At 57.8% G+C, this 15,919-nt stretch overlaps 1 protein-coding gene across 1 annotated transcript in view; it reads right to left on the bottom strand.

The window, feature by feature from the left end:
- The window catches only part of RHOQ (ras homolog family member Q), a 32,720-nt gene extending 17,986 nt beyond the window's left edge, over window positions 1-14,734 (bottom strand). Inside the window, exons 1-2 of the mRNA XM_062209391.1 lie at window positions 14,551-14,734; window positions 14,025-14,083 (exon numbers count right to left, since the gene is read on the bottom strand). Coding sequence (XP_062065375.1) covers window positions 14,025-14,083; window positions 14,551-14,692 — 201 coding nt within the window. The 5' untranslated portion in view covers window positions 14,693-14,734. The remainder of the gene's footprint in view (window positions 1-14,024; window positions 14,084-14,550) is intronic.
- Window positions 14,735-15,919: the final 1,185 nt, after the last annotated feature.

Genomic DNA, 15,919 nt, shown 5'->3' with positions numbered 1-15,919 from the left:
GAAACTCAGAAGCAGCTCCTGGCTCTTGGCTGTGGCCTGGCCAAGCCCCGGCCATTGCAGCCATTTGGGGAGTGAACCAGTGGATGGAAGATCTCTGTCTCTTCCACTCTCACTATATAACTCTGCCTTTTTAATAATAAAATAAATCTTAAAAAAAAAAAAAGGTAAAAGAACAAGTGGATCGTGGGCCAACTCTTGAGGCAGTGGCCGGAGGAATATGTACCGGGTACCTGTCCCCTCCCCCGCCGGGCCTGAGCTGTGGGGCGGGGGTCTGCAGTGACACAGTTTAGTCCCCAATCCAATTCCCTATAGGGTAAACTGTCTCCCCAACTCCGGCAAAAGACGGAGTCGTATGTGTCTCCGGAGAGGATAGAGCTAGGGCTCCCAAAAGGGGGGATGCAAGGCCCACACGTTGTGTACCTGGATGGCGCACGCTGAAGAAGCATGGCCAAGGTACACACCATACACGCATGGCCAGGGCACACACCACACACTGGGACTCCCACCTGCCTCCCAGGACGCTGGCAGCTCTGCACCGGCCCCTCAGACAGGAAGGCGGGGAATTCTCCCTCGGGAACATGACCAGTCCAAGCGGAGAGATGAGCACCTCTGGGACTCACAGATGCCCAGGAAAAGGTGCAGTGAGGGCAGGGTGGCACCTTTGGCACTGTCTGTCCTACATGGAGGAGGGGCCCCACCTGGTGGGAAAGGGCCAGGGACACGGCAGAACATCCCACAGTGTGAACGTCAACAGGGCCACACTGAGAAACCTTGACCCCTGGGGAGGCCGAGGGTCCCCCGCGGGCTCTGGCTTCTCTCACGCCTGGGGGCAACTCTCGTGGCCAGGAGGGGTTACCTGAAGAATAAAGATGGAGAAGAACCGCAGGGGACTGGAAAAGATGCTCCGTGCAAAACAAACCAGACGAAACCCAGACGTGGTTAAAACCAAACACCCAGGGAGCAGGCAAGGCTCCCGCACGTTATTAAAAACTGAATCACGCGGAAGAGAGGGGGTGGAAGATACAACCGGAAAGGCGCCCCAGAGCACAGGGAAAGGGAAGAAAGGCAGAGAGAGACAGGAAACGGGCGCGTTCCAGGAACCCCGGATCCACATACTGCAAGTTCCAGGGTGACAGAAGATGGGGGTGACAGGAAGTGAAGAAATCAAAGGAACAAACAGAGACAACGCCTCAGAACCCAAAGACGTGGGTTTTCAGACTGCAAAGCCTCCATGGCCAACCACGCCCCACTCCAAAGCCCATGAGGGTACAGCGGCGGACCCCCAAAGTATCCAGGGAAGAAAAGCAGGCTCCTGATGATGGAACAAGGATGAGATGGGCATGGCACTTCTCCATTTCATCAACAGAAGCCAGGACAATGTCTGAAGAAAAAAATATAAATTTCCAATCTATTTTCTAACCTTCAATCAGGTATAAGGAAATAACATTTTTATTTACTTATTTATAAATTTTTAAAGATTTATTTATTGATTTGAAAGTCAGAGTTACACAGAGAGAGGAGAGGCAGAGAGAGAGAGAGAGGTCTTCCATTGCTGGTTCACTCCCCAGTTGGAGCTGCACCGATCAGGAGCCAGGAGCCAGGAGCTTCCTCCTGGTCACCCACATGGGTACAGGGGCCCAAGGACTTGGGCCATCCTCTACTGCTTTCCCAGGCCATAGCAGAGAGCTGGATTGGAAATGGAGCAGCCGGGTCTCGAACCAACATCCATATGGGATGCTGGTTCTTCAGGCCAGGGCGTTAACCCACGGCTCCACAGGGCTGGTCCCGGAAATCACATTTTTAAACATAATCAGTGTCAAACATATTGCCTACAATTACTCTTTTCTCAGGAAGCCCACTCCCACCAAGGTGAGGAAATAAATCAAGAAGACAGGAGAGCCTGGAGACAGGAATCTACCAGAAGAGACAGCGACAAAGAGAAGCCCGATGACGGGGAACCCCAGGGTCGCGGCTGGGCAGCGGGGGAGGCACCAGCCCAGCCTTGAGCTGGCTGGCAGGCTCGGCAGGGCTGGCCCCAAGAAGAAGGAACTGACAGAACACTGGGTACGCCTGGTGGCCTGCAGGGACGAGTCGAGGGTGAAACAGTCAGACACGCAGGGAAGACTGAGCCAGGAAAGAACGAGATCATCTTAGCTCCAGAGAAACAGGAAGCCATGCAAGAAGGGCAGAGCACTCAGACACCACTCGGCTCAGCAGTGACGACACGGTCCCATAGACGTGAACGCGGACCCCTGCTCAGGCTGAAACTACCGTGCAGCTCAGGGCAAAGAGAGCTGAGCTCACGGCGGGAGGTGCACAGTGTCCCCGGGCAGTGGGACCTACCCTCCTGTAGGGGAAGTGTGAGGACCTCTAGGACCTTATAGGGCTGCTGTCTCTTTAAGCCGTCTGCACATACATCTTTTACAAAAACAAAATGAGGGTTTTTTTTTTTTTTAAATTGGGGGAGAACAAAACAAAGTGGAAAGAAGAAATGTCTAAAATGATTCTGCAGACCACCTCAGGCACCACTGTAACACCGGCTCCTTTGTTCTGGGTGTTCCTCTGCCTATCGGACGTGTGCTCGTCCTGCAAGGCTGCAGTCACGCCGCCGTATACAGCTTTACTCCTGCTTTTTTTCCACACTGAACACAACCTTAGCCTCTTTACGTTCCTTTAAATATTTGTTGAAAGCACAGATATTAAAGGCTGCTATTATTCTAATACACACCATCCTATGACTTAACAAGTCCCCTTTATACCACATACCAGTGTGTTTAGAATTCCTCACTGCCATAAATAACACTGGGAACAATACCATGTTCTGTAAATCTGTGCGCTCTGATTGTCTCCTTGGCATAAATTCACAGAAATGGATCGTTGTAGACCTGAGGGTCTCTGCCCAGCCAGCCTCCAAACTCGGAGAGTCGGCCGTCGGTCCCAACAACAGAGCAGGCAGCATTCCTGCTCCTGTCTTCCGGGTTTCAATTTCTTCCATCTGGTCCAATTTGATCAATTGAAAAAAAACCACTTTATTTGCATATTTTTCCATAGCATGTTTTCATTGGATGCTGCTTTTCTTCTTTTGTGAACTATTGGTTTATGTCTTTTGTCCATTATTCCCCTTGGGCCACGTAGATTAACCCTTTGGTAACCTCATTTATACTTGGATCTCTTACGAGTGAACGTGGTTCCAATAGAATTCTGTTTAACCTGGGTGGCCCCACGGGAGCCCCGTCTGTCTGAGAGGTCCTGGCCAGGTGGTCAGGTAGTCTAGCAGCTTTCTGACTGCTCATGCGTCCCATTCACCACTTGTCAGAGGCGTGGACAGAACAAGAGCATGGGAGGGGCAGAGGGGAGACTAGCCCCCAGCCCTTCCCGAGCAGGGGCCGAGGAGCACGAGAAATGAGCTTCACTTCCGGCTTGGGAGCCCCCAGAAGGGTTCCCAGAGAGCGGAGGGGGGAACGGCCGTGCCAGAAATAGAAAGGAAAGAGAAGTACTCGGGCATAAAAAGGAATGGAACGTGGACACGTGCTACATCACGGAGGAACCTCGGGAACACAGACGGGAAAGCGGCCAGACGCAAGAGGGCACAGTGTGCACGACTCCATCTCTGTGCAATGCCCACGGGAGGCAAATCCACAGATATGGAGATTAGTGGAGGTAGAGGGAGAAACAGGGAGAGACTGCTAATGGGCAAGGGGTTTCTCTGGGGAGCGGGTGATGAACATATGCTGTGACTTCCATCTTGACTTTTAGAAAAGGAAATTTGCCTATCAAGTGCTTTGTCCTCTGAGTAATCACTTTCTCGCTAACACCGGCCTGCCTAGACGCTGAGGCCTATCTGGGCAGCAGAAGGCACGGGGTCTCCCTCCTGGTCAAGGAGAAGCACAGCCTGTCGGCCATTCCACCACATCCCTGACTCCCTGTTTGTCACAGAGGGCCACAGGCCACCCTGGATGCACAGGCGTCACACATGAACCATACACAGAGGACTCCCACAGGCCTGGGCTCACTGGAGACAGTACCTGCCCACAGCCAACAGTCTATCCAGATCTGCAGCCTCTCCCACAGCGTGTAAAAGAGCAATGCGTTAAAATACCCTCATGGGGCAGGCGCTGTGGCGTAGTAGGTTAATCCTCTGCCTGCAGAGCCAGCATCCCATATGGACACTGGTTCAAGTCCCAGCTGCTCCTCTTCCGATCCAGCTCTCTGCTATGGCCTGAGAAAGCAGTAGAAGATGGCCCAGATGCTTGGGCCCCTGCACCCACATGGGAGACCCAGAAACTCCTGGCTCCTGGGCTTCAGATCAGTGCAGCTCCGGCTGTTGTGGCCGTTCGCAGAGTGAACCAGCAGATGGAAGACCTTTCTCTCTGTCCTTCTCACTGTCTGTAACTCTCTCGAATAAATAAATAAAATCTTTAAAAAAAATAACCTCATCTACCGGATCTGAATGCCCCTTGGTAACTTCTGCTCAGGTCATACAAGCTGAGAGAATGCCAATGCAGAGGGGATGCAGTCACGGGGCCATCTCGCCAGCAGCCTCCTCTAATTCCAACACACTGGTGCCGTGTGCCGGTGCCATGGGCAGTCTCCCCTTGGGACCCCGCGATCGAGTAGGGAGTGAAGATTTACGCACAGCACGGAGCCAATTAGCTCAGGGAAAATCTGGAGACTCAAGCTGCAGGGGGCTGCAGGCACAGTGGAGGTGGCCCCAGCCCCGGGGCCACCCTCTCCCTTTCTGTGGCCAAGCAGAAAACCTGCAGCTGGCTCCTGAGAAGCAGGGACCTGGCTCCCTCCTCTGTGCCCTCCTTACCTTCAGTCCCTTCCCTGTCCCCGCAGGGCAGGCAGCAGGTGCGAGCCCCGGGCCAGCTGGCGGGGGGAGGCGGCCATCGGTCAGCCAACTGCAGTGCGAGGATGGGAAGTGGACTGGACGTCGGAATTCTTGGAGGCTCTCCTCTCTGAGCAGCAGCCCTGAGCCAGGGCACGCTTGAGCCTGCTCACTTACAGGGATAACCCCAACCACTACCCCATCTGAAAGAGGATGCTTTTTCTAGACTGGAACAAGTTTGCGCAAATGAAAGAAAGAGAAAATGCAAAGGGGTGGGTGGATGACTGGAGGGAGAGGGCGACAAGCACACCGGAAGCCCAGGTCAGCCAGGGAACCAGTGACCCCTGCCCAGGGTGCGGGGGTGGGGGGCTCTGAGAACCACAGCCCTTGCTCTTCCCCCAGCCACTCTTCCCAGCCCACCTGGGGAGTTTCAGTACCAAGAGGAGGCTTTGGAACTTAGCACACACTAACCCGCCATCTGCTCAGGGGCAGTGACAGCCAGGCCTCCTAACTGGCTGCTTAATGTGCAGGAGAGAAGATGGCTTGGCGGTAGGCTACATCAAGGAATACCCACGGAGCCGACTGTATGCATAGCCCTAGGCCAGGCACAGCATGCAGATGGAGCCAAGCATGCTTCATGCAATTCTGAGAGTGCCGAGGCCCACCTCTACCAGGCGGATTGGGGAGGCAGCCCCAGTGACTAATTCAGTTCACACCAGCGAATACAGAGTCCCAACCACGTGCAAAGAATCAGGAATGGGGGTGTATGGGAGTGGTGTTTCGCGGGATCAGGAAGAGGGAGTTCCATGTTGCGCGCTGGGTTCAGGGTATAGGGTAGGAGTGCAGGGGTAGGCTGAGAGCCACCTAAGTGCACATCACTGACCCGGCAGCTCTGACATCTCAGCCTGGAAGCCATCAAAGCACGGAAGTGCCAGAGTTTTCAACTGCGGAGATCTGGGGTGAAACCTGAGCCGGGATTCCGACCAGGTTCCCGGGAGACGGATGTTGGCTGGAGGACCTCGCTCTGAGCGTCGGGGCAGTGGTGTAAGCCCTTGATGGATGAGCATCCGGTAGAGCTCGGCATCCAGCCCGATCCCCTTCTCTCCCTGGAACCCACCTGGAGGGAGTCTTACTGAACTGAGCTCTCATTAGCAGTCCATCTCCCCAGGGCCCCCCAGCTGCCCTCCCTCCGCCCACTCCTGACCCAACCCCTTCACTGCGTCTCTGTGAGCTCCTGGGGACAGGGCCTGTACCTGACCCCCCTGTAACCTCTGTCCCTGGCACAGGCCCCAGCCCAGATTGGATGTCGGGAATGTTTGCTGACCGACTGCACGCACGTTCTCATCTAGGCTCGAGAGCCAGCGTGGAAAACAGCCCATCCAGGAGGATGTGGGAGCCGTGTGTGGAGTGGGGGGGTACAGAGGGATGGCCCGTGAAGGCAGACAAGCGGCAGCAGGTGGCAGTGACAGTTTGGGGGCTTATTCAGGAAATATTCGGGTGAAGGAGGGATGCTCATTTTTTAAGAGGAGGCTTTCCCCTAAACAAGAAAACTCTTAGAGGGAGGAAAGAGGCCTGCATGGCTCCTTGGGATAGAAGAGGCACCTGCCACTTGCAGGCAAAAGCTACCCTGCCCTGCAGACCCATTAACAGTAAGCTGATGTCAGGTCAAGGCTGCAGAGGGAGCCACAGGGACAGGGAGCGGACACCAAGCGTTCCCTTACAGTTCAACACAGGACATCCCCCCGCTGCCCCTGCCGGCGTGGAGCGTCTTCCACCACTCATTAGCAACCTGGCTGCAGATGCCACCTTGTCAGAAGGCGTGGTGGTTTACGGACAACTTGACAAAGCACCTTAACTTCAGAAGGAAGCAAAGTGCTCACAGAAGCCACTTTGCCAACAGCCCCATCCATTCAGGGTACCTGTAAGGAAGCCATTCTCTGAACTCGTCCATCGAGGAATACAACATGTTCCTGCTACAGTGGAATACATGCCACAGGAAAGAGGCGTCTCCCGTGGGCCAGACGACCAGAACAACTTAACATGAGGAGCCCAGAGGGCTGTGTGGCCAGGAGCAAGTCCTGTTAGCTCCCTGCGTCTGCAAAATGAGGCAAACACCACCTCTTTCCTGCACCTACGGAGGAGGTGCGGGGCCTCCAGCAGGTACCAGACGCAACACGCAATGCACTCAGCAAAAGCACCATTCACTGCTGAGTGTGCTGTCCGTAAGCCCCAGTGTCCACCTAGGCCGGGCAAGGGCAGGCGAGTCCAGGCATCTGTAGATGCATCTGAGAAGCAGCCGGCTCACTGCTCCCATCAGCTGTTCGCAAAGGAGCAGTGACAACAATACAGCCCTTCCCCCACCTTCTTCTCCTTCTACTAAAATCAACCTCTCTCTAATTACTGAGTTGTCAATCACTGGGTGAAAAACTCCATAACTCAGTTATCACGCCTGCTCCCTAGACTGACACCATGGCAGGCACCGGAGGCCCAGAAAGACGTATGGGGGACGCCCCCAAGCCTGCCCTTCCTGCCCCATGACCTGCCCCAAACCTCCACTTCACGGCGCACAGAGAAGCTAAGACAGCTGGTGCAGACAAGCACAGGGCAGGCAGGGTGCTCGGGGTGAGTGACAGAAGTGAGACTGCTCCAGCTGCAAGGGACAGTCCATGCCCTGCACACTGAGCAAATTCCTGGGCTGGGAGCTGGAACAACCCAACACGGAGGTACAACTGTAAGTTCCATTTTACAGATAAGGAAACTGAGGTTTGGGGAGGCCAAGCCCCCAGCTAGGAAGTGGAGAGCTGCAGTTGGACCTTGGCAGTCCCAAACGGGGGCTCACACTGGCCACCAGTGTGCCACTGCCACCTGCTTCTTCCTGCATGCCTGGACCTTCCTCCAAGTCCCTCCCTGCCACCACGTCCGATGTGGGGCCACACAGCCCTGGGCTTCACAGGATGAGCACTCCCAGTATTATAGTGGCCTCCTACCCCATTCCACCCCATCCCCCACACCCCCTACAATCCCAGCCACCAGAATGGGTGAAAACACCGAGCAGGAACTGAATCAACAACAACCGAACCAATCTGGCCTGCAGCCCCCAAGCAGGCCTGGGCCTCATCGCCACTGAGGGCCCCAGCCATGGGGTCACTACATGAACAATCTCTAATTCTGACAGCCACCTTCATAAGGTTGAGACCACTCCCTTCTCACACAGAGGGAAAAGAGGTCCACGGTCTCACGGCTACAAGAGGCAGAGCTGGGATCCAAAGTCCACCGGGAGAACCCCAAACCCACACGCTCCACTGCCAACCTGCCTTCTCCCACGGAGATCAGGAGCAAGAGGTCCCCAGAAATATACTAAGGCCTGTTCCTGAGACACGGCGCTGGGGGATGTGTCCCTGGTGACCACAAAGACCCCGGCCCAGAGGAGGGGTAAAACAGGTGGCCTGCCACACACCTGCACACCTGGTGCTCTGTGGGCCTTAGAGATTTCTGCTGGGAAAGGGGCAGTGCCCCAAGCCTTGGCTTAGCTATGGCCTTAGCTGTTGCTTAGCCTCGAAGTGAAAGCGAGCCGACAGCCCACTGAGAATCAACCATCCCATGCATGTCCACTGAACATGTGGAGGACATACCCAGCCTCCCGGTCCGCAGGGAATTTTGGGAGAGCCCAATGGGCCCCAAAGAACCAGACAGTCTGAGAGAACTCCACTGGGGCCAGGGTGGGAGAGCTGCTGCCCCAGGCACCCTCAGCAGGAAGACACACAGGCCAGAAACCAAAAGAGGAATCGCAACCTGCAAAGCATGTAGCTCCCCACCAACCTGCCTGCTCAGAGCAAAGCCAAGCCCCAGCGTGAAAAGACGTTTGGGGGGGGGGGGGACATATGCAAAAGCCAGGGTGCTTGCTAGCTTGGCTTCTTCGTAACTGCACTGCTCTCCTATGTCAGGCCTCTCCGAGGTACCCCCGCTGTCGATCCAGGCATCCATCAGGGCTGGAAACTGATCGCTCCATTTGGTTTGAATACTGTAGGTTGCATCTCCCGAAACCCCAAATTCCACAACAAAACTGCAAAAGTCCGATTCTTCCTTCAAGCCTGTGACCCGGGAGATGGAAAACAATGCCCCTTCCTACAGCGTAGCACACACAGGGCTCAGGCCCCATGAGGCTGTTCACCGCCCCAGAGTTGCAGGACGGCATCCCGGCACACCTGGCACACTCACGCCTCCCACGCGCCGAAGAGTGGAAATCTCACCGAACCTCAGGAGAATCACCACTGCAGTGGAGAAGCCAATCAATCAAGGGGCCTGGGAGGGGCAGGGCCTGGCTGGGGCACAGCCAGGGGCCATCCAGAGCTGCTGGGCACTGCCTCCTGCTGCAGTCCCTGCCTGGGGGACCCACAAACCCAGGATGGGGCGCCAGGGCCTTGGGGAGTAGCAGGGGCCATCCACCTTCCCAGGCACAGGAGGAGACCAGCACTCCCACGGATGCCGTGTGGGCTAGGGATATAAATATTTCTAAAAGGTTAGCAAAATGCGCCTAAGACCACAGGTCTGCAGTAGGTTTCTAAGGGAAACCGGGCTGCTCGGTGCCCACATCCTACCTGTTGCAGCCCCTGCTCCTGGGGCCCCTGGGCATCCCTTCATCCCTCTGCGAAAGGTCTCCTGCAGGTCCTCTCCCAACGAGGGAAACCCTGCTTCCTGAGCACTTCTCTGTCTGGTCCCCAGAAGTCCACGCCCTCCCGACTTCCTCTTCCCCTGCCCATCACGCCAGGCCTCGGGTGCGGCGCACAGGAACAGGCTCCCTTCTGTAGGGGAAGCACCGCTTGGGCACCCAGAGGGCCCGCAGCTGCCGGGCCGTGTCAAGTGTGAAACAAATCTCCCTCATCATGGCTGCAGAAGCCAGCCCAGGGACATTGGAGTAAAGGGTATTTATAGCTCTCGTGCACGCATCCCTGAACTTGTGCGTCTGAGTGGACAGAAATAGCAACGGCGTGCCCAAAAGATGCACATGGAACTTCCACACACCGAGGCGGCAGCCCGGTGTGCAGCTCCAGGGATCCCTAACTCAACCCGGCACACATGCTCCCGGGGGCGGGCACTCTGGGGCTGAAGATAAACTGGGCTTCCGTCCTCCCCTCTCCAGGGCAGCAAGTCCTGCCTTCCAGCCAAGGATTAAGAGGTCGGCCTGGAGCCTGCAGCTCAAGAGCAGCTTGCCAGGCAGCTCCCTGCTGGCCTGTCTGGACAGAGAGGGAGAGCTCTTCCCACTTCCCCCGCGCTCCCCACAGCATGGAGGCGGGAGGGGAAGCCTCGCCTCTCCAGGCCCTCCCTGAGCAGACACTGGGGCTGCTGCAGAGCCCACGCTGAGAAGCGTGAGAAGCAGCGCAGAGGGCCAGGCAGGAAGCCTGCGCTCCCCGCAAGGCCCACTGCCAGGAGCAGAGTGCCACTCCGAAATGCGCGGCAGACCAAGCGTCACGTCACGTCACTGCTGCCCTTGGACCACCCGGGGGCTAGGCCAAGAGACCAGGAGGCCTCCCCTGGGGTAGGCAACACCACTGAGCATGCTGGGGATCCTGGAGGATGTCCCCAGCACAGCAAAGCTCGGGCCTGAGCCCCACACTCCGCACCCTCCCCACGCCCCTGCTAACGGCAGCAGAGGTCAAGTGCACCGCAGCCTGCCCTGGAAGGCAAAAGGTCACCGACTGTAATCATCCCTTGGCCGAACACGTAAATTAGGCCTGTGGCTTTGACCTTGACGAGGGTCTACCAGGAAGCCAAGAGGCCCCAGCCGGAGGGAGCCGCTGTTGCTGTTGTGGGAACACTGGGAGTCCACTTGGACGTCTTAGAAAGAAAGGAAGCGCTTTCCAGTGCAGCCAGCCCCCCCTAGTCTCTTTCCTCCCAGAAAGTAGAACCACAGGGAAACGTACACATGGATGCGTTTCTCACGTTCAACCCGGAACTCTTGGCGATTTTTCTTACTTCATGGGAGGTGTAGGCTAGGAAAGCTGGCCCTACTTGTGCTGAAAAGGCTCTAGGCGCTGGCATTGCAGAATTCCTATTCGTTCCAGACATAGTGCATTGTCCTCTTCCACCTGTGCCCCCGCCCCCACGGTGCACCAAGATAATCTACTGCAATATTTTGTATGCCTGGAGAACGGGGGGGTGGGGCGGGAACAGCTGTTTTCACACATGTGGAAGCATTTAACCCAGCCTACAAGCTTGCAGTGGAGACTGGGATAGCTCCATAGATCTGGGATAGATCACACAGAAGGTAAGGAACAGCTAGAATCCCAGGTCTGGAGCCTGCGACCTGAACCCACACTTGCTTGGTTCTAACCCCACGGCTGCCCATCAGGTTTAAAATTTTCCACATACTATGAAGAATGAAGAAAAAAATTATATGTGAATTTCAGAATTTTTGTACAAGATAAACATCTCTATTTTATTTATCACTTATCTTCGTTTTATATGAAAGGCAGAGAAGACACCTGCTGCTGATTCACTCCCCAAATGCCCACAACAGTCGGAGCTGGGTCAGGCCAAAGTCAAAAGCCTGGAACTCCATGCAGGTCTCCCATGTGAGTGGCAGGGACCCGAGTACTTGAGCCATCACCTGCTGCCTCCCTGGGTGCACGTTAGCAGGAAGTTGGAATCAGAAGTGGAGCTGAGATTCAAACCCAGCGACTCTGAAATCCAACTGTCCCAAGAAGCTTTAACTGCTGTGCCGAATACTTACCCCTAAACTTTTCTTTAAACCTCATTTTCCATGAACTTTTTGAAGTACCTGTGTACATATTTGTATATACATATATGTGATGTGCATTTATTTAACATTATTGTTACTGATTCATAGCGGCATGCAGTCCTAATGACCAAGTACAACACAGGAATCTCCTACCTGACACACCTAACAGACACTTCTACCTACGCTGATATTCGCGGAGGCAGATCCCTGTCTTAAGCTTACTCTTTTGCATTCCCTAGGAGCTCAGCACAGTACTAGGTACTTACATATGGTATTAGGTCAACACTTGCCAGTGGGTCTCATCATTACTAAGTTTGCTCATCACTAACAAACCCTCAACTGCTGAAAGGTGAATTAAATTACTAACTCTGATCAAAAGCAAAAGTGCAAGTGCTGGGAGACATGCCAAGGGGACTAACACACACCTTGGCCACCAGAGCAGGTGTCCCACCAGTGGGGAGAAGCAGTCCATTCCAGCCTTACTAAGAGGCTGATCCCAGCTGATAGACATCTCACAGTCCTTCCACGGGAGAAAGCAATAATGATGACCTACTGAAAGCTCAGGTTTTGAGTGGGCTCAACTCCATGACTCTTGGGATTCGAGTTTTCTGCTGGGGAAAGCTGGCATAGGGCCTTGGCTCAAAGGTCGGCCGTGATCATGCCAGGTGCTGTGTCCATGGGCACACGAACCATCTGCTGAGCCATGGAGGCGGCTGACCATGAACGCCTATAAGCATAACGCATAACCACAGCAAACTGGAGCAGATTTAGACCCGCCTCCACTCTCAGCAGCTGTGTGACAGCAGGTAAGCAGCATAGCTTCTCTGAGCAAGTTCCGTATTCTACAAAAATGGGATCCCACGTATCTCAGAGTGGTTTACAGAGTAACGCAGGTAGCACTTGCACGTGGCTGCCCCCTGCCTGATACCCAGAAGGGACTCCAGGAAATACTAGTTGGGTTTGCAGGCAGGACGACCCACATGACACACCCTGTGGAATCGTCCCACGGGCCAGAGACGACCATGGTGATATACACAGGGGCTGCAGCGGAGCAGGTGGTGAGAGAGTTAAAATTACAGACAAAACTTCCTTCTGGTCAACCTCTAATGTGGACCTCATGGTTATCAACTATACCACTTAGAAGCTGGTTTCCTGCCTCTTGGCTTCCACACCTGATGAAGGCAGGAGAAGTAACAACTACTATAAGGCAGGCAACCAAAGCGGCAGGCCCTGGGGGGCGCAGAACCTGGGCCCTTTCGGGGAAAGGCGCCAAGAGCTCAGGTCTCCAGCTTGCCAGCTGAGACCCCAGACGGCACCACAAGGCACCCCTCTGGTCAACAAGCCGTTTCTCAGAACCCAACCCAGACTGTCACCCAGTACCACAGTGCTGAGTGCCACATCCAGGCAAGCTAAGACACGGCACTCCCTTTCCTAGGTGCCTGGTGTGTGCCGCGCTACGCCCCCGGCACACTGCACACTGCACACTGCACACTGCACAAGGGTTCTGTCTTTCCTTTGCTTCATCAGATAGCGGGACTACAGGATCTGCGTAAGCCCTCGAGCTGCACACATGGCCTCCAGGAAGCCAGTCTGCGTGAGCGTGCAAACTTCTGTCTGACTCCTCGCTCTGATCCCAGCGCCGATTCTGCAAAACTTCATCATCAACACCAATACGTGTGTGGCCAGGGAAGAGGGTGGAGCTGGGACTGGACAGGCAGGGACAAGGCCGGCCCCCTCTGCAGAGTCGCCAGAGGCTGAAGGGAGACGCGTACCATTTTCTTCCTCCTCAGTCGTCTCTCCCAGAGAAACCCGGCAAAGTCACCTGGGTGGGCTGAGTGAGGGGTGGGGGGGCGCCCTCTTCCTCCAAGATTCACAAGGAACGCCTCCCTGCTCACCCCAGGGAGTGGCCGGGCGGCTGCTGTCTCTGCTTGTCTCCCTGTGGTCCTCTGCTAACACAAATGACGTGTTCAGCAACTGGAGTCCCAGGGTGCAGTGATGTTGTAATAAACATAACCAGGACCAAATGCCTTCCCATCATCTTCGATGATGCCATTCCCCACCAATCAGGCTCCTCGGGCAGGCCGACCACTCACCAATGAGGGACCAGGCAGAGGCTGCGAGGGGCAGACCTGGTCAGCTGCAACTAAAAATAAGGGCGCTTCGGGATTGGCCGCTGCCACTTTGCAACAGGAGTTGGGACCCAACACCGGGCGCCACACAAGACCCACACGGGCGAAAACTTTCGCAGCCCAGGGGCTCCCACACGGGTGGGCTGGGCTGGGCTGGGCGCGCTTTTGTGTCCTAATTTGCTGACTGGATGAAAGAACTGAAGCCCGGTGCCAAGGGAGCCCCTCGCAGACACACCCTCCCGTCCAAAGCTTCACTCTCCAAGGCCTTTCGCAGGCTCGCGGGATCGGGGCACGGGAGGGCTGCCGGCCCGAGGCCCAGGCCACTCACCTGTCCGGCCGTGTCATAGAGTCCCAGGAGGTACTGCTTGCCCCCGACGGTGACGCTGACTGCAAGGACAGAGTGGGGGCGGGGAGAGAGGCTCAAAATGACCTGGACTCTGGGGGCTAGTCTGTTCCCCACCGGGACCCTCCCCTGCCCGCCGGCCAGGGGCACGTGGGCACTGCCCCGGGGGACGTCACCCCTCTCCCCTTGCACCCGGCTCCCCGTGAAGTGGCCCCCAAGCTGCCCACACCCCTCCTCCCGAGTCCCGTGGCCACGTCTCCCCCAGAGCCCGGGGCCAGAGGGAGGCGGCGGTGGGAAGGTCAAGGAGGTCGGCCCAGGGCGCCGAGCGGGGTGGGGGGCGCGGGCCGAAGGGCGCGGGGCGGCTGGAGGCAGGGCCCAGGGGTGCAGGGCCACCGGGGCCGCGCGCGGCGGGGGAGGGGCGGGAGCGGCTCGGGGGAGCCCAGGGGGGCTCGGCCAAAGTTGCTCCAAAGTTCCGGCGGGAGCGGCCCTTACTCAGCAGTTCCCGGCTCACCTGCGTAGTGGTCGAAGACGGTGGGCACGTACTCCTCCGGGAAGGCGTCGTTGGCATAGCTCATGAGCAGGCACGTCTTGCCCACCGCCCCGTCGCCCACCACCACGCACTTGAGCATCAGCGCGCCGGGCCCGTGAGCCATGCTGCTGCCGGCCGGCCTCCGGGCATGGTCCCCCCGGAGACCCCGCCTCGGCCCCGGGCTCAGCCGCCGCCCGCCGGGGGGGTCCGCCGCCGTCGCCGCCGCTCGGCGCAGCTGGGTCGCCCCCCCGGCCCCATGCAGCGGCTCCCCTCGCGGGAGGGGAGGGGGCGGCGGGCCCGGGGCGCTGCTGCCGCCGCCGCCGCCGCCGCCGCCGCCGCGCTCGCCGCGCGGATCCCCGCCCCGACCCGGGTCGCCGCGCCCGCCCGCTGCCCCCGCCGCTCGGCGCCCGCGCCCGCGCCCGCTGCCCGGCCCGGCCTCCCCGGGAGGATCCGCTGGATCATAAGACTGTCCGGGCCCGGGGGAGACGGCAACTTTGGGGAGGGCGGCGGAGGGGAGGGGCCAGCGCTCTCCCCGCCCGGCTCGGCCCGAGGAGGGCGGGCCCAGGCGCCTCCAGCGAGCGCGCCGGCCGGCTCCGCGCCCGCGCCCCGCCGCCGCCGCCGCGCGGCCCTGCCGGCTCCCGGGAGCCTGACTCCGGCGCGGCCGGCGGAGGGCGCGGAGGAGGGGCCGGGGGAGCGCTCGGCAGGGGCCCAGGGCTCCTCGCGCAAGTGCCCGCAGCGCTCAGAAGCGTCCAAAGGCCCGGTTGCTGGGAGAAGATGCGGAGGCCTCTTGGGGGAACCACGACGACTTCAACGATGACGCAATTAAGTCATGCAGAATTATCCATCTGTATTTCAACTGCACCCGGAAGGCAGCAGCCATCCTATCGGCTTCTAAATGCGCAACGAAACTAGCAATCAGGAAGACCGAGGGGCTTAGAAAAATTCACGGAGCGCGGGGGTGGGGTCCCTGAGCTGGGAAGCAAAGACCCTGACTCTCTTGCTTACCACCCCCACCGCCACCCCACACCTTGCGCACCGCAAGCGTGAATCCCTTGCTGTGGAGCCGGCGGGAAGGGGAATGTAGCAGTCGAACCCCTGACGCGCCCCCAGCCAGCCAGGAGAGGGAGGCCCGCTGGTTCTGGCCCAGTACCTGTGCTCCCCCTGCCGGCGCCATTCTCCGTCCCGAGCGGCCCTTCAAGGAACCGACGGGGTAGCGGTCCCGGAGAAGCGCCCCGCCCTGCGCTGCAGGACCCGGCCTGCCGTCGGGGCGGCGGCTCCGGCCGCTCTGTCTGGCCCACACCGCGCTGCGGGTCAGGCCTGCCCTCCACGCGGCCGCCGCGCGCGCACCTCC

This window comes from Lepus europaeus, chromosome 13 (genome assembly GCF_033115175.1).
Source record: "Lepus europaeus isolate LE1 chromosome 13, mLepTim1.pri, whole genome shotgun sequence".
Taxonomy (NCBI): Eukaryota; Metazoa; Chordata; class Mammalia; order Lagomorpha; family Leporidae; genus Lepus; species Lepus europaeus.
Note: the sequence above shows the minus strand (reverse complement) of the source record. Positions and strands in the feature narration are given on the sequence as shown.